Raw genomic sequence first — 18,346 nt, forward strand, 5'->3', positions numbered from 1 at the left:
CTGTCAGGAACTAAAGCGTGGGCGGTTGGTAAATGCATGAAGGGGTGGGCGGGAAGGTGTATTGACCTGTCTCCTCTGGAGGTCTGCCCTAGGAGCTGGAGCATTCTTCAAGGGATCTGGAGGTCCTGTATAATAAAAAGATAAAAGTATTTAGGGCATAAAGGAAATTCTTAGTCTGAAGGCCATCAAAATTATTTTAGCTGGAGTCTACCACACCTCCCTCTTAAGACTAGTTACACTCTAAGTTGACATTCTCCAACCCAAGGGGGCCCAGTTCACTGGCTTGAGGAAGAGACTCCCAAGGTAGTAGTGGGGAGGGGAGGAGGGCGAGACAATGACTGAGAAAAGGAAAGCGATTGAAAGAAGACTGACCCGAGTGAGAAGTCAAGGTGCCAGTGGTTTGGATGGTGCTGGAGCACAGAGCACCTGGTCCCCATGGAAGGTGTGCTGCAGGGAAGCTGGCAGGAGGGGCTTGGGGCTGGGAGCTCATAGGGCTGAGACCTGGTGGTCTCGTAGGCAGGAAAGGGAGCAGTCGAGCAGTCTCAGGCAGGGAGGCAGAGCCAGGCTGCATGATGCCTGGGGGTGCCATGGGTGGTGGGGGACCAGGAAGAGGCCATGTTCCAGGGAATCCCACAGGGTTTGAAGCTTGTGCTCTTTGCCCTCTTAACAGCTGTGGCTGAGATAAGGCTGAAGTAGAACATAAACGGGTCATTTGTCACCATATTTCAATTTGGGAGAGACTAAAAGCACATGAGGGGGAAATAGGCAGCAATAATAATTTGTAAAAACACAATAATAACAATAACAATTATAATAAATGATTAATTAAAACATGTGTATGGAGATCTACCATGTACAAAGTACTTTCAACTGTATGCCTTATTTAACTCTCAAAACAATCCTGTGGGGTTGAAATAACTAACATAACAACTATTCTTACTTTTTAAAAGAAATAGTATATTGCCCACAGGTTCAAAGCCAGTAAGTGATCCTACTGGGAATTCTGGCTTCAAATTATAAGCTCTCCTCACTAAATATACACACTGCCTCCCAAATCTGTGCTGGCCATGCTAATTGTTGTCCTCTGTGTTCTACCTAGATGGATAACTCATTACTTACCAGGCCTTACCCCAGGGCCCAGGAGCAAAGATTGGGCTATCTGGGGCTCAGGTACCCTGTAGTCTCTTATATTCTGCATTCTGAAGCCTTGATAAGGGCCAGAATGGGACGGTGCCAAGGGCATCGCTAGTGATGACTGAGGTGTGAAAATCCTTGGCTTTGTAGATGGAGTGGGAACCTGTCAAGGAAAAGAAGGATAAAACACTTGCAAAGGGGAAAAAAGGTAAGTAATTGACCATAGAAAAACTATAGAAAAATTGAAACAAAAAGCTAGTTTAAAAAAAAAAAACAAAGTTGATAAATCTCTATGAAAACTGACAAAGATAAAGAGAGATGACACAAGTCATCAAGATCAGTCATCTCTGATCTTGATGGCTTCAAATTATATTACAAAGTAACAATAATCAAAATAGCATGGTATTGGCCATAAAACAGACACAGAGACCAATGGAACAGAATTGAGAGCCAAGAAATTAACCCACATTTATGTAGGCAAATAATTTTTGACAAAGAAACCAAAAATATACAGTGAAGGGGAAAAAAAAAGCCTCTTCAATAAATGGTGCTGGGAAAATTGGAAAGTCACATGCAAAGGAAGAAACTAGACTGCTATTTTTAACCATACACAATGGATCAAAGACCTAAATATAAGACCTGAAACAATAAATTATATAGAAGAAAACATAGACCTTATGGACCTTGATCTTAGGCAGGATTTTATGAATTTGACCTCAAAAGCAGGGAAGTAAAAGCAAAAATAAATGAATGAGACTATATCAAACTAAAAATCTTCTGCACAGCAAAAGAAAACTGTCAACAAACAAAACGGCAACTAAGTGAATGGGAGAAGATACTTGCTAACAACACCTCTAATGGAGTTAATATCCAAAATATATAAAGAACTCATACAATTCAACAACGAAAACCCAAACAATACAATTTAAAAATGAGCAGAGGACCTGAACAGATACTTTTCCCAAGAAGACATACAAATGGCCAAGAGATATACAAACGGATGTTCAACTTTACTAGATATTAGGAAAATGCAAATCAAACTACAATGAGATACCACCTCACACCTGTTAGAATGGCTATTATCAATAAGACAAGTAATGACAAGTGTTGGAGAGGTTGTGGAGCAAAAGGAACCCTCATTCACTGCTGGTGGGAATGTAAACTGGTACAGCCACTATGGAAAACAACATGGAGGTTCCTCAAAAAATTAAAAATAGAATTACCATATGACCCAGCAACCCCCAAAAATTTAAAAACATTTTTTGTAAAGATATATGTACCCCCATTTTCACTGTAGCATTATTCACAGTGGCCAAGACATGAAAACTACCTAAGTGTCCTTAGACAAATTATTGGATAGAGAAGACGTGTTACATACATACAATGGAATACTACTGAGCCATAAGAAAAGATGAAATACTAGCACTTATGAAAGCAAAAATGGATCTGGAGAATATCATGCTTTTAGCAAAGTAAGTCAGATAAAAAAAGTAAGAATCATATGATTTCATTCATATGTGGGATATAAAACCAAAAGCAATAAATGAACAAACAAGACAAGCAAACACCCTCGCTGGGTAGCTCAGCTGGTTAGAGCAGCATCCTAATATGCCCCAATATGCCAAGGTTGCAGGTTTGACACCTAGTCAGGACATATACAAGAAGCAACCAGTGAATGCATAAATACATGGAATAACAAATTGATGTCTCTCTCACCCTCTCTCTTTCTCTCTCTTCCCCTTCCCCTTTCTCTCTAAAATCAATTAAAAAAATTTTTAAAGACAAACAAAAACTCATAGACACAGACAGTAATTGTGGTTTTACCAGAGGGAAAATGGAATGTATGTGTGTGGGGGCAGGTAGTAAAGGGTCAAGGGGGTCAAAGATACAGTGACAAAAGGAGATTTGACTTTGGGTGGTAAATATACAGTGCAATATACAGATGATGTATTATAGAAATGTGCACTTGAAACCTATATAATTTTATTAACCAATGTCACCTCAACAAATTTTATTTTTAAAAGTTTTTTAAAAGATCAGGGACGAAACAGGAAATGTTACAAAAGACCCTGAAGCCATTAAAAGGATAATAAAGGGATACTACAAAAATAACTTTACATTTGTAAATTTGACAATTTAGGAGAAAAGGGTCAATTCCTTAAGAACTACAAACTACTAACACTCAGTCAAAGTTAAATAGATAACAAATAGTTCTATAACTATTAAAGGAATGAAATTTGTAATTAAAAAGCTCTCCCAAAACTAAACCCCTAGGCCTAGACAGTTTCACTGGAGAATTTTACCAAGCATCAAAGAATTAACACAAAGTTTATACAATATCTTTCAGAAAATACATTTCAGAGAGACATTTCCTAATTCATTTTATGAAGTCACTACTACCCTGATACCAATACCAGACAAAGACAGCATAAAATAAAACTACACACCAATATTTTTTATAAACTTAGACACAAAAGTCCTCAGCAAAATTTTAGCAAATCAAATCCAACAATGTATATTAAAAAATAATATACCACAAGCAAGTGAGATTTATTCCCAGTCATGCAAGGCTAGTTCAATATATTTAAAAATCAATCAGTGTAATTCACCGTAACAACAGACTAAAGAAGAAAAATCATTTGATTATATAAAATCATGCAGAAAAAACATCTGATAAAATTCAATACTGACTCATGACTCAGTACACCAGGAATAAATGGAAATTTCCTCAGTCTCATAAAGAGTGCATACATATAAAATCACAATGGATATGAAAGACTAGCAGAGAAAAAGATGCAAAATACCTCATAAACATGTTTTTGATTACTTGTTGAGAAGATAACAATTTAATATATTTGGTTAAGTAAAATATATTCAAAAATAAAAAAAGTATATTCAAAAACTCTACAGCTAACATCATACTTAATGGTGGAAAATTGAATATTTTCCTTTTAAGGTTGGAAACAAGGCAAGGATATTCTCTTTTACCATTTTTATTTTAGTACTACAATAAGGCAAGAGAAAGAAATTAAAGGCATACTGGTTCGGGAGAATAAAAAAATAAATAAAACTCTATTTGTAGACAGCATGACTGTCTACATAGAAAATCCCAAACAATCCACAAAAAAACTAGAACCATTAACTGAATGCAGGAAATTCATTACTAAACGTTAAAAACTCACAGGATACAAGATTAACACACATAAAAATCAACTGCATTTGTATACAGTGAAAATGAACAGTGGAAACCAAAATTAAAAATGCAATATCATTGGATCTTGAATTGCTCAAGAAAAAATTAAATACAGTGGTGCCCTGGTACTCATTATTAATCAGTTCCAGATCTCGTGATGAATGCTGAAACCAATGAGTACCAAATGAAGAAATTTTCTCTTGCAGGGTCACACAGTGACTCATAAATTCTAGCAAATGCAACAAGTCCTGAGCAAGCGCCGAGTGCTGAAACGTTTTTTTCTTTTCAAAATGCGATGAGTACCACGTTTGATGAGGTCTGAAGCCAACAAGTACTGAGGTATGACTGAAATTAAGTTTGAAATGAACAAAACATGGCAGGATCTATCAGATAAAAATTATAAAATGCTAATGGAGACAGCATTGGAGAGACATACCATATTCATGGGTGGGAAGACTCAGCATGGTGAAGATGTCAATTCTCCTTACATTATTCTATAGTTTTGATACAATTCCCGTCAAAATTTCAGCATGTTTTTTTAAGACATAGAAAAGCTTATTCTACAGTCTATGTGGGAAAGGAAAGTCTTAGAATACACAAAGAAATTTTGAAAAATAAAAATAAAGTGGAGGAATTACTCTTCCTAATGTCAAGGTATACTAGGGAGGTAGTCATCAAGACAGAGTGGTATAAGCAGAGGGATAAACTCATAAATCAAAGGAACAGAACAGAGAGCTGACAAATAAATGCATGTGAATATGCCAAATTAATCTTTTACAAAGGAGCAAAATCAATTCAATGGAGGAGGAAAAGCTTTTTCCATAAATGGGAATCCATTGGCAAGAAAATGAAGCTTAACTTAACACTTCACACTTTACATAGAAATTAACTCAAAGTAACATGGACTTAAATGTAGAACTATGAAACTCCTAGAAAGAGCGTAAGAGAAAATTTGGGGACCTTGCACTAGGCAGAGTTCTTTGCCTTGACACAAAAAGCAAGATCCATAGAAGGAAAACAATAAATTGGGCCCTACAAAATTAAAAATTTATGCTTTGTGAAGGGCCTTGTTAAAAAGATGAAAAGACAAATTCTTACATAATTAAACACACACACAAGTACATGTAAAACTGGTGAAATGTGAGTCTAAAATTTGAATCTATGGATTATACTAATGTCAATTTCTTGGTTTTGTTATCATACTGTGGTTGCTGTGGGATAGTGGCATGGGTGGGGAGGGGCTGGGATGCATGAGACTTCCCAGTACATTTTTTTGTGACTTCCTGTGACTCTATAATTATGTAAAAATAGAAAAGACAGAAGGAGAGAGAGAGAAAGAAAAAGTAGTGGAGAGGAGGAAGAAGGGGAAGGGAAGAAAGAAAATTAGGAATGGAATTAATGGTGGGACAGGATGAATCAATCATCAGAGCTCCTGCCTGATACTTCTATTTACAATCTAATTGGATTTTGTTCCCCAGCCCCTCCCGTAGGCTCCTGGTATCAAAAGTTAACAGCACCCTATCCATCTGGCCAGGAATCTAGGGACCAGTCCCCCGGCTTCATACACCCCTCTAAACTATAACCAATTTCTGTCAATTCTCCCTACTAAATATCTCGAATCCAACCTCACTCTCCAGCTTTAGGTTATTTCACATTCTCATCATGTCTTGCTATATCGCCTCCCAACTGTCTCCAGCCTTGCCCTTTCTTAACACAGAGCTAGTCATTCCCCTGTGTAAGACTATTCAATAGCTCCTGACTGCTATCAATTTCAGGGTCAAGTCTAAGCTCCTTAGCTCAGACTGCCAGGTCCTTCCTGATCTAACTTCAGTTATCTCAGCTTCATCTAAGCCCACTCCACTGCCACAAGACCCTGTTTTGCAGCCTCACTGAAATATTAGTAGTTCCTCAAATGGGCTTTGCTCAGTCTGTCCCTTCAATGCTTTTGTACATGCTGTTCCTCCTGCCCAAAATAGCCTTCACCTACTCCTTCCTTTGTCTAAACAACTTTTAATCTTCAAGACTGAGCTCAAACATCATACTCATTCTGAAATCTTCCCTAAACTTCCCACCCACCACAGAGTAAATTACCTTATTCTGTGTGATCCCGTGGTATGATAAGGCAAATATGGCACTTACGAATTTTATTGTATTTTTTACATATCTTTCCACTAGACTATGTGCTAATTAAGGGCAAGGATCATGGTTTGTGTGTCTAAGAGGCTAGCAGTTGTTCAATAAATAGTTATTAAAAAGATAACTGAATCTATGCTTTATGAAGTCAGGAATTTTTATCATTTCTGTTTACTAATATATTTCAAGTGCCTAGAACCATGCTGTACACTTGGTAGATATTAATGAGTACTTTTGAACGAATGAACAAACAAGGTGTTACCTGGTGACAAGGCTGGAATCCTAACTTGCAAGATGACATCTCTTCAGAGTTGGGGGTAGCTCCCACAATGACTTGAGGAAAGGGGAAAGGAGGAGACTGTTGGCCCAAGACATCCGCACCCTGGGCATGAAAAAGCCGATCTCTCAGCTGCTGAATTTGTGGCTATAAAAGTCATAATAATGAAGAACTGAATTAAGAAAAATTAAAACAAGCAAACATATTCCCTTACAAGCCTGGCCTCATAGAGCATTCAAACTTCAGCTGACCCTCCAACACTCTAGCCAGCTTAGATGACTCAAAGATCCCTAATCCCTGCCAAGCCTCCCTTTGCTGTTCTTTTTGCCTTGATCACTCTACACCTGCTGGTAAGCTACTTCCCATTGAAGGTCCACCTCAACAATTTTAACTACTCAGAAGCCTTTCCTTGACTTCTGCAGGCAAAACCAGTCTCTCCCATGGAGTCCCCACAGTGCTTATTATAAGCTTTTGTTATGGCACCATGAGTTAGTGACATCTGATTTTCCCCTAAAGAGACTGTGAGCTTCCTGAGGGGCTAGATCTTATTTATCTTGAGAACTTCAGCATTTAACATGGAAGTGCTCAGCCAGTGTTAGATGATTGAATGAAATAATTTGCTCTTTCTACATGGCCCCACTCACCTGAGCACAGTCATTGGGTAGGTAGCTCATGGCAGTGGCCAGGTTGCCCTGGGCTGCCAGGAGGTTGGCATATTGAGTGACCTGGTAGGTTGTAGCAGGGCCTGGGCTCACCCCACCAGGACCATGCATTACCTCCAAACTCTTGTTTAGGACCATCGCCTTCTCCATTAAGTCCTAGAGGAACAAGGATGAGAGGGTTCAGCCTTCAAAGGACATCCTGCTCTCTAAGCCCAGGCAGCACACCCAGGGACTTCCAAATGTGGGCAGGAGGTAACTGGCCATAGCCAGGAAAGACAGAGGTGATGATATACTGGAGACATGACAGTTAAAGAAGGGCCTCACCTCTCAAGCTGTTAGCAGTGGGCTCAGGTGGGGACATCGGGGTCTTAGATTCTCGTACATCTCTACCTTTTTTTTTTTTTTTTTTTGGCTTTCTTTACCCTTTCTGCTAGTACATCAGCAATTTCAGACTCAATTATACTATTGTTTTATGTGTGACTTTGTCTCCCTAGAGTCTGTGGCCCCATCTTCTCTAGTCACCTGCAGAAATTCTGGTACGATTTAGATCCACAAAATTTTTCACAGCAGCTAATAGAAGCCCCAGGCTCACAATTACTCAAATATAGAATAAACTTATATAACCAAATCTGAAGTAGGAAAGCATTATGAAGCTTAATACCTAAGTATTAACTGATTGAGAAGGAGGTGATAGCTCATTCTTGGGAGAAGGTCCCAGACATGAAGGGCCCTTCTCCCTTCCCTAATACCCTGAGCCCAGCCTGAGTACCCAGAAGACTCTCTCTGATGTCCTTGCACATCCCCACCACAACAGGCCTCTCCTAAGGGCCTGGAACGGAAGGACAGGTGTCCTGTAGAGAAGGTGTACCTGTAGAGCCATGGGGGATGAAGCCTGGTGGGATTTTGCCCAGCACTCCACCAGCCGCTCCACATTCCCTGAGCACACATAACAGAGTCTGGCTTCGGAGGTGAGTGCCCTGCTGCCCTCCTGCTCCATGCGAGTTCCCAGCATGTCTGCAGAGAGATGGAAACTTCTTTAATGTCAAAGCTTCCCTTTGCTCCTCGTCCTTTTCCTATTTGGAAATGAGTGGAGAATCATGAACTATGGGACAAGTAGCCACAGTGGTTTTGGTCAACACTGAGGCTCACCCTGCTCTACAGTGAAGAGCAAAGCTCTTGCCTCAAGTCATGACAAGAAAAAGTAAAACAAAGCAAAAAATGAAAGTAGAGGTGTGCACTATAGTCCTTGCCTCCTGGTTGAACCAGACCTCAGCTCTGATAACATGGCCTGGCCTCCCAGAGCTTGGGCTTCTCTCCTTGCTTCCTACATCAGCATGTCCACTGACTCCACACTGGAGTCACACCACTCCCCCTAAAGCCAAGGGCCACCTACCACAGAGCTCAGGAAATTTCTCTGGCCCTGAGTATGTCAGTAGCAAGGCCAGTGCCTCTCTCCAGTTCTGCAGGCTACAGGAACACACCATATCCTTCCAATTCCTCCGTACAACACAGGCAAGCAGCTATAAGGGCAGAGAGGAAAGAAGGCCATCAACCACCCATTCAGCACAGGTAGCAGGAGTCATGCACAGGAATGTGCTAGAAAAGCCACTCATGAGCAGGCTCCCTGTTAGACCACTGACTAGAGGCTCAGGGTAATATCAAGGTGGTTAAAATAGTAAGAAGGAGTTTCGCAGATCCTCTATACACCAGTCCCAAGGTGTGGGCATCCACCTGACAAGCTCCAAGTAATCCCCTCCTCTCCTCCTCCATGGTGGGCAGTTACCAAGGAGACTCTGGTTTTCTTCTTGGCCAAGTAGCGTTCCTGTGTTTTCTTCAGCAGATCTGCACCCCCAGCCTGGGCCAAGATAATGGCATCAGCAAAGCGCTCTTCCTTCAGACACAGCTCCACCGCAGGGCCCAGTTCACCCAGCAGGAGAGCCTGGCTCAGCAGTCCATCCGTGTCTGCAGGCATAGGCATCCTCCACATTAACCTGCCTGCCCTCAGACCATAGCTTCCTGTCCCCTGCAGAGCCCACAGCACACCTCCTGTATCTGTATCTCTCAGGTCCCCTTGCCCCAAACAAACTCCCAAGGTTCATTCCTCCACAACAAAATGTAGTGGGGTGTCCTGAGGAGCCCAGGTCCAATGGTAACTCTCTAAGGAGGGAACCCAAGAGAGGGAGGGACTCATGTGGCAGCATCACAGGTGTGATGTGTGGTTGCTCAGCAAGAAAAGGGTCACAGTCCTTAAAGCAAGAACACAGAGGGATGGAAAAACAGTAAACGCCTTCCACAGGAAGGACATATCCATGAAAATCAAGAGAGCTCTAACCAGTAACAGAACCACCCAGTATTAGTGATAGTGGAAGGGAGGCAGAAGGCAGGGGACAAGAAGGAAATGTCCTCGAGTCTAGGAACTCTGAGCCCACCTACTCTCATGCAGAGGGTTCGCTCCCTCAGGGTCAGGGTACCTTCTGTGATGGAGATCTCCCATGGAGTCATGTTCTGAGGGACCAGCTCATCAAAGAAGGTTGAGGAGGCAGAGACATCCTCTGTGGTATGTTTGGAGGCCTGTAAAAGGAAGGACAGAGGTGGCCACTTAGGAAATGAACCCTGAAGACAGAGAGCTGGCTTCATAGCACTCTCTGGGAGCTCTACTATATTTAGCCCTAGATTGGGTAAAGCTAAAAGAATAACAGGTAAGGTTTGGGAAGGGCTTTAGTTCATGGTTAAAACACAGCTACACTCCCAGACCAGAAGCTTGGACTCTGTGTCTCATTGTGGTTCTAAGAGATGAAGGAGTCTAAAGACTTCTACAGAAGCTGAGCATTTCATGAGAGCAAAGCAAAGGGCCAGGAGGGGGGAAATGCCCTAAAAACAGGTCTCCTGTGCTACCGTAGATCTGGCTGATTGGGGTCCTACCATACCTGCGTGCGGAAGGCCTGCAGGCTGTTACTGTTGAGGTCATCTCCCTTGGGCTGAGGGCTCTCATCCAGCCCTGAGTTACTCTTCAACCAAGTGGCCACCTGCTCAGAGAGAACTATGAGTAACACTCTCCCCAGCCCAAGGTCAAATAGGCATCATGCTTTCTTCCCACTTCCAAACCCCACCAACTAGAGTCTCCATGATCCTTGAGTTTTCTTGAGAAATAGTCTAACTCCAGGAGGTCAAATGTTTGTATGTGCATTAATGAAGCCCAGGAAGAGGTATTCTGAGACAGTTTTCAACTGACAGGATTCTCTTCTCTGAATATTAAGTACGTGATTCTGATATGAAAGCAGCTTACCTTCTTCTGAAGCTCATCTTTACTGTATCCTAACAGCTTTAGGAATTTCATTCTGGAGTCTTGCTCTAGGGTCACCTAGGGAACCACAGAACACAGAAGTCTCCATTAAATGAAAGTGAATGACTCTCTCCTGCTAGAACTGGGCATCGGCGTTAATGTACCCTCAAATATAGTTCTTTGTACTACTGCAAGTGCCCTACTAGGGCGAACACCATCTCTCCCTTTTTCTCCCCAGATTTGATTCCTGCTGGGCTGTGGGCTTAGTGTTAATAAAAAACCCTTTTCCGCTTCTGCATGAGAACTGAACATTCACTTGACTTCCTAGATCTGTTACCCTGGTAACCTAATAAGAGTAAAATTTAGTTGTGTTCCCAGGCAATATTGCTTGTGATTGGTAAACTGCATTTGGGCTGGACCTGTATAAACTATAAATAATTGATGTGGACACCATGCCCTGGGCTTCCCTGTCTGCAATGATTCTTGTAACTGAAAATCCCTTGCAGAGACTCCAGAAGCTACAATTTAGTAGTTGGCACAAGAGATACTGGCTCTTGTGGGCTTGAGGCTTCTAAGCCAGGGCAACTTACACACCTGCCTTATATATGAGTACATCTTAACTCCCTGCACCTGAGCTATCTTCTGGCGCTGAAGAACCCTGCACTGCTGTGGGGACTGCTGCAAGGCCTGCCCCGGAAGGGCACTCCTGCTGCTACCCCGCTGCCAGGTTCTGGTCCCTGTCCCATATCTTCCTGAGGAGATGATTCCAAGTGAGTCCTCTGAGTCTAAACGTGTAGCTGAGAAGACTCCTGCTGGAAGGTGCGTGGATATATAAACAAAGTCAGCCCATCCGCTCAGTGTCCCGGACACTGAAGGCCAAGGCTTCCTGAAGCCCTACCCCAGTCTGGGTTCGCTGGTCTGGGCCCTTCATTTATCCTGCACTGAACCATGAATTCTGACTGCCATCTTTTTCATAGCCTCTTAGGGTCTCTCCTTCATCCATGCTTTCCCTTGGAAATGTTCATCCACAATCAGCTTCAGGACCATAATGATGGACAGCTCTTGGGGAGCTTTTCCAGCCAGACTCCCCTCTGTCCTATGGGCACTGCTGTCTGAGTAAAAGGCTGCATTCCTAATCACTCCCTCTCTCTTGATCACTTCTATCCTTTTTCTCACCCCACCATTCCTGAAGCTATTACCTGTATCCTGCCTATAACAAAAGCATTATTTCTCTTTTCTTCCCACATCTTTTTCTAGCTTCACTCTATAGTTGATGATCTTTTTCAAATCCTTTTCTCCTTCCCAGATTCCTGGTGCCTACCTTCATTAAGTTCTACTGTGTCTGAAGCACAGACCCCAAGTCCTTCTCAGACCCGTAGGAAAAGTCCCCTTTGCATTCTTCTCTACAATTCCAAGGATTTGAATAAGGCTCTCACTGCCTTTCCAGTTAGTTATTTCCCTTTCTTTTGTATCCCTCTCCTCTCATCTGCTCACTTCCTTTGAGAGCTATAGTACTCCTCCTGGTGTCGTAAGCAACTTGAAATGAAATTATCACTTTAACTGAAGCCATACCTCCAGAATAGCATGAGGCTTGAGTCCCACCACAATGACGCTTTGGGTTACTTGAAACAAACTCAAAGCCTTCTTATGATGATATACTATTTCAGCTAATCTTCCTGTCCTTTCCCTTTCCTTCTTCTCTCTTCCCATCACCTTATCTGCCCTTTTGCATGGCACTATAAAAGCCTTCACCTTGGCTCCAGTAAAGTATCCAGGACATGAGCAAAAAAAGGCAAATGTCACTTGTACTCTTCAGCTTTCCTAGCTGCAAATCATCTTTGAGTCTCTGGTAAAGGAAGAAGATTTTGTGCCCAGAGGGTGGGTGTTGGGTAGGAAAAACCCTAACAGGGGTTAGGGCCTCTGAAATCTGGGTCAGAATATGGTTATGCCTCTCTCGGAGTTGACAGAGGAGGGGGTACGCAGCTTTGGGGAAGCACTGCTGAGCATCCAGCCTTTGGACTTCCTACCTTCAGGAACTGCCAAAGCATCTTTTCGCTTTGCTGTGACACTTGCTGGATCTTGTTCTGACAGTAACCAAGGAGATCCCCTGATCCCAGGGCCTCCTGCAGCTCAGCTGACCGCATCAGGAATTCAGATTCTGTGGTAACTTGACTGATGAAGACTGGGTGCAGGCAAGGCTGAGGCACCCAGTGGGCAGGGGTGCTGGGAAGGCCAAAGGTAACCAGCTTCCCCCCGAACTGGTAAGGAGAAACGAGAAGGGTACAGGTCATGTCTTCAAGTTAAAAATTAACACCAAGTCAGGATCACAGGAAAGGCTATATATTGGTCAATCCTAGGGTAGGAAATCAACAATAAGAGAACTGCTGGGGTGGGATAGGATCAGGAACTGAGTAGCAAATGTGCCATCACACCAAAACCACCTCTGCATTTGTAGCACCATCAGCTTAAAATTTCAGCACATGATACTCATCTTCTCAGCTGTCCTGGTACCGTCGTTCTCCCAGTCTACTAAGCCAAACACCTTGGCATCCATCAGTCTGTATACCCACCACAGCCAAGCAACAATGAAGTCTTACTTTTTCTTGTTCATGCCTCTTATGCAGGTCACTCGGTCTCGTTTCTAGTGCTAGCACACCTAGAATGCTGGAATAGGTTGCTAGCCTCTAGGTTTTTTCCTCCTCCAATCCAAGCATTAGACTGACCCCCTGTACTTGTTGCTACTCAAGAGCTTGGAATGATTTCACAAGACCACAGGGGAGACCTGAAGCTCCTCTGCCTGTTGTGCACAAAATCCTCCAAAATCATGGCCAGAGCAGCCTCTGCAGGACCTCTCTCCCTGCTCATGTATGTGATCGTTCCACATTCTCCAAGTGCCCACTTCATTCCTGCTTGTGCCCTCACCCACCACAACACCTCGACGTGAGCATCCTTCTCAACAAATTAGGTACTTTATGTAAAGCAGTCAGCACAAACACAGCTTAGAAAAGATCTTTTACTCCAGCAGTTCTCCACCTTGGCTCCATATTAAAATCACCTAGGGAGCTGTTCAGAGTTGCCAGGCCGTACCCCAAACAATAAATTCAGAATCTCTGGGGAGTATGACTGGGTATCAGTATTTTTAAAATTCTTCAAGGTTATTCCATTTGCAGCGAAGGTTGACAATTCCTGTTGTATTCCCCAGCCATTCACTATTTCCCTTCCTAAGAACCCCCTCCTTAATAAGCTTCTAGGGAAAATTCTTCTACTGACTCCTATATCACAAAATCTACTTTGTGCTAAGCAAAACCACCTTAATTTGGTTTGGTGTGGTACTGGATAGTTTGACAAAGTGCTTACATATATTTTTATTTGAGGTTCATGTCAGTTCACTAACAAGCTGGGCAGGTATCATTAACCCCGTTTTACAGATAAGAACACTGAAGTACTCGGTTAAGTGACTTGCCCAAGGTCACTCCAGCTGATAAGTGACAGATCAATAAGAATTCAGGCCTCTTGACCTCAGACTCCTTTACCTCATTGCCTCCTGACTGTGTTGGTCTTACCTCCCTAATAAAACTGTTGGCTCTAAAAATAACAGCCTCTACTTTTATGCACCTGCTTTTAATTCAAACCTAATATTTAAAATATTGGGCTAGGTATTGATATATTAGGGCCCTACCACTCCTCAGACCAGCCACAAGGACATCACCTGGAACTTGTTGGAAAATTAGATCTTGAGCACTACCCAAGACCAAATGAACCAGAATTTGAATTTTAATAAGATCCCTAGATGGTTTGCATTCACATTAAGGTTTGAGAAGCACTGCTTTAGAGATAAAAATGAACAAGATGTAGTCCTTATCCTCAAGGAGTCTATTACTTAGTAGGGTCTCCAGACATGCATAAAAATAAGTTTAATACAGTTAGAATGTATTATTACAGGAATGCAAATGTGTGAGATTACAGAAGTGAGGTTAAGTTTGAACTAGGGGTAAAGACAGGTCTCATGAGGGACCCTGAAAGGCTGTAGCAGGATTCAGTGGCCTAAGAGAGAAGCTGAAGGGTGGAATACAAATGGAGGCAGCAGAGCTGGGGAGCTATTCATGGAACAGAAGGGAGTTATATTTATTTGGATCCTAGAAAACACATGAGGATAAGGTAGGAATAAAAACTGGAAAGGTACTCATACATGGGGCTCTATGTACATTTTGGGTCAAAGGTTTTGAGCCAAAGACAGGTGACAGGATGAAATCTACATTTTTTTTCTTTTCTGCTTTGTATTCTAACCCTTGCATAGCTGGACTCACTACCAATCTAGACATGTAAAGGTTGGAGAAAAATCAGGTGGAATCTCAGGCAGTTCTCTGTAACTGGGCGGTCTAAAGCAATCAATCCCTTTGATGCGGGACTGGTGCTGCAAGCAGGTGAAGGGGGAGAGAGGGAAGCTATAGTAGAAACACTCTGCTTAAGCAGTAAAGTGGAATCTGATCTGAGATACAGGTAGATGAAAAAAAAAAATCTCCTGCAGAACATAGCTCAATGCTGGGCACATGGTAGGCTTCACAAGCACTCACACACATAACCACGCACATATACACACTACACTTACAGCAAATGAAACACCTGCCGGCCTTCTCATCCACTTGGGGGCTTTTTTCAGAGGAGGTATCAGTGATGCTTGCGCCACCTGCTCGGGCACCTGCAATGGTGGGAGAGGCTGGCCTCTGCTGAAGGAAGAAGAGATCTGGGGACAAAAGAACACCTCCATCACTAGCCTGAAATGGTGACCTAACCAGGAACTCCACCTACAAACTCCATGTTGGGAGGAATCCTTGAGATACATAATTTGGCCCACCAAAGGCCAGATTCCCATATGCCAGGGGACTAATAGTGATTGTGGATTCCCATGAAGTAGGTTTTTGGAAAAAAAGAAGAGTGTGACAGAAAATGAATCTATAGAACAGAGGGAGGTAGGACAATTCATTCTTCCAAAATCATGTCCCCAGCAGGGAGGTTGAATGTCCCTGAAATGCCACAGGGAACATCCAAGAACAAAAGTCAGTCAAGGCGAAGGCCTCCTTTGTATTGTGGCAGAAAGTGACATCCTCCCAGGAAGATGGGCATTGGAGCAAAAGTACCACCCTCCCAAACCTAAGACCCTGCTCTCCCATCCTTCAATTTCCCCACTTCTTCCTAGGCCATAAGTCCTGTTCTCTCCCCACAAACAGAGACAGCCCCTTCCCTCCAGCTTTCTCCACTAAGCCCTTCAAACCTTGTCAGCCTGTCTCATCTGCTGGACTTCCCAGCTCCTACCCATCACAGAGTACAAACTGATCCAGCCGTCAAAGGAGGCAGCAGAGAATACTGGGGGGTCCCGTGGGCACCACTGTACATCAAAGCACCAGCTGCTCTGTGTGGGTAGCTTGTATACCACCTAATATAAGGGAACACACCATTAGGGAAAGCCTGACATAGGTAAAGCATCCCAGAACCTATAGTTGTCACTGGATTTCCACTACCATCTGATCTTCCATCCCAGCATGCCCACACAAGGGCCAGCTTACCTCACTGCTCCCCACGTTCCAGCAGAAAACCTGGTTGTCCTTAGCGCTACTGAGCAGCAGCTCAGCATCAGCCTGGCTCCATGACACTGACAAGATACCCCTAAAAAGGAAGGAGGAACTAGTATTTGCTGAATGTCTACTATGAGTAAGGTACTTTGTATATTTCTGATAAATCTCATCCCTACCAAATGAGCAGCCTGATTTAATTTTATAAATGGGGAAAATGAGGCTTTGAAAAATTAAGGAACTTTCAGTAGTCAAGCAGCCAGAATCCAAGTTAATTCCCAGAGCCTATGCACTATGTACTGTATCACTCAGCCTCCCATAGATCACTGCAGGATGGCCTGCTTTTTTCCCTGATTGGAGAGTAGGGACTATGAATCAGCATGAATCAGAGAAGCACTCATTGTTATGGGTGCTTTTAGCTCAGGAGCATTGTGAGGACCTAACTCTTTTAAGTCCCAAGGAGGTATAAAGGCAAAATGGCCTTTTCATTAAAAAAAACAGGCTGTGGGGCGGCCTGTTGTGCTGCAAGCCCAAGAACTCAGTGCAGAGGTAGGCTTGTACGCAGGACTGACAGGAGCCAGCGTTCTTTTATTAAGGAGAAGTCTTGGAGAGGTCAACCTTATCACCTAAAGAAATGAGCATTGTCCTCAGATGGGAGGCTAGAGACTCTCTAGGGGGCTAAACACTAGCTCCAGGACTTCTCATGACCCCATCTCCACTCCCATCTCTAGAAATTAGATGGACTCTCAGGCTCTTCACCATGACTTCTCGGTCAAAAGGAACTCCTGCTGGTTGGAGCTGCAGCTAGGACAGGGTGACTGTGTGTTCATGGGATGACTTTGAAGATAGGGAGGATGTTTGGTAGCTAAAGTGAGGCATTCATTGCTCCCTACCCTGGTCATTATGTCCCTGCCCTCCACCAAGATGTAGACGAAGTTTGAGATGCTACCTGCTATGGCTTTCCAGCACCTTCAGGGGTGAAGAAGCAAAGCGCAAGTCCCACAGCTGAATCACTGGGAGACGGTCATCTTCTGAACATAGCACCAACTGAGTGGCTATGTCTGGGTGCCAGGCCAGGCCCGAGCAGTGCATCTGTGAACAAAGCAGGCACCACAAGTAATGTATCCTGCCCCTTCTAGTTATGACCCTTCTCTGCCCAGTTGCAATGGGACCACTCCGAGGGCAGGTTTTGTGTCTCTTTTAGGTAACTGGGAACACAACAGCCATCAGGAAATAAGTGATGACGATGAATAAGGAGCATTGGAAGCCCCCATATCAACTCCTGTTTAGCTCCCTGAGCTTTCACTCTCAATAGGAAATCTGCTAGGGGCTGATTCCACACATGTAACAGCTGAGAACAGAGCCCTGGCCTGGGGAGGAGCAGCTGCCACGACTAGACATGAGAGAAGCTGCAGCCCAAGCCTGTATTTTGCTCCATGACTCACCCTGTTGCTGTGATCACTGACTTTGATGATAGGTTCATTCTTCCTGAGATCCCATACAACTGCCTTGCCGCTGGGGTGAGCAGAAGACAAAATATGTTGAACTTGCCGGTTCCAAGAGAGTGCCTTGATGTCTTCTGGGGGCTGCTGAGGCAGGATGGAGGTAGGGGGTGGAGGACAACTTGTCACCCCCCGAGCCCAAAAGACATCTGCTGTTCCACCGCATCCAATCACCCACAGAAAGCCTAAGAGTAGACACGGGGCTACCCAAACTTAGTCTCAGAGAGCTTGGAGTTGAATCTTCCAGAAAGGGTCCTATAGGGTCCTGGTATAGAAGCTGAGACAATGGCAGGCACACTTGGGTTTTACTCCTATCCCAAGGTGCTCCTGAGAGGAGAGGGTCAAGATTTTAAAATAGCCTTCAAGAAGAGAAGGAGGAAGGTGAGGAAGGGAGGGAGACAAGGGACAACTGTAATACAATGACAATTTTTTTTAATCTTTTAAAAAAATCCCCAAAGAGTGAGGCAGAAAGAAAAGCCATTGCTACCTCTAGGGCACAGGTGCTATCAAATTCATTCTTAACTTACCTCACGATACTGTAAGCACAAGCCAGAGAAAAGCCAGGAAGCAAAAGGAGGCCCAGTTATAGACT

The 18,346-nt window shown here is 43.4% G+C and overlaps 1 protein-coding gene across 6 annotated transcripts in view; it reads right to left on the reverse strand.

Annotated features, from left to right (window-relative positions):
• Nucleotides 1–18,346, reverse strand: part of SEC31B (SEC31 homolog B, COPII coat complex component) — a 33,045-nt gene that overhangs the window by 2,911 nt on the left and 11,788 nt on the right. For 4 of the 6 annotated variants that reach the window (XM_054581358.1, XM_054581364.1, XM_054581359.1 and 1 more), the window contains 17 exons: nt 17,698–17,841; nt 17,202–17,344; nt 16,247–16,346; nt 15,955–16,116; nt 15,292–15,426; nt 12,710–12,940; nt 10,686–10,760; nt 10,327–10,425; nt 9,871–9,970; nt 9,183–9,361; nt 8,793–8,919; nt 8,268–8,413; nt 7,382–7,555; nt 6,723–6,884; nt 1,120–1,297; nt 373–687; nt 67–125 (listed from right to left, as the gene is read on the reverse strand). In XM_054581358.1, the coding sequence (XP_054437333.1) occupies nt 67–125; nt 373–687; nt 1,120–1,297; nt 6,723–6,884; nt 7,382–7,555; nt 8,268–8,413; nt 8,793–8,919; nt 9,183–9,361; nt 9,871–9,970; nt 10,327–10,425; nt 10,686–10,760; nt 12,710–12,940; nt 15,292–15,426; nt 15,955–16,116; nt 16,247–16,346; nt 17,202–17,344; nt 17,698–17,841 (2,529 nt within the window). The remainder of the gene's footprint in view (nt 1–66; nt 126–372; nt 688–1,119; nt 1,298–6,722; nt 6,885–7,381; nt 7,556–8,267; nt 8,414–8,792; nt 8,920–9,182; nt 9,362–9,870; nt 9,971–10,326; nt 10,426–10,685; nt 10,761–12,709; nt 12,941–15,291; nt 15,427–15,954; nt 16,117–16,246; nt 16,347–17,201; nt 17,345–17,697; nt 17,842–18,346) is intronic. The other 2 variants (XM_054581360.1, XM_054581363.1) reach the window with 2 other exon arrangements.

The sequence above is a fragment of the Pteronotus mesoamericanus genome, unplaced genomic scaffold (assembly GCF_021234165.1).
Source record: "Pteronotus mesoamericanus isolate MK-2021 breed Mesoamerican mustached bat unplaced genomic scaffold, CSHL_Meso_final contig_657, whole genome shotgun sequence".
NCBI lineage: Eukaryota > Metazoa > Chordata > Mammalia > Chiroptera > Mormoopidae > Pteronotus > Pteronotus mesoamericanus.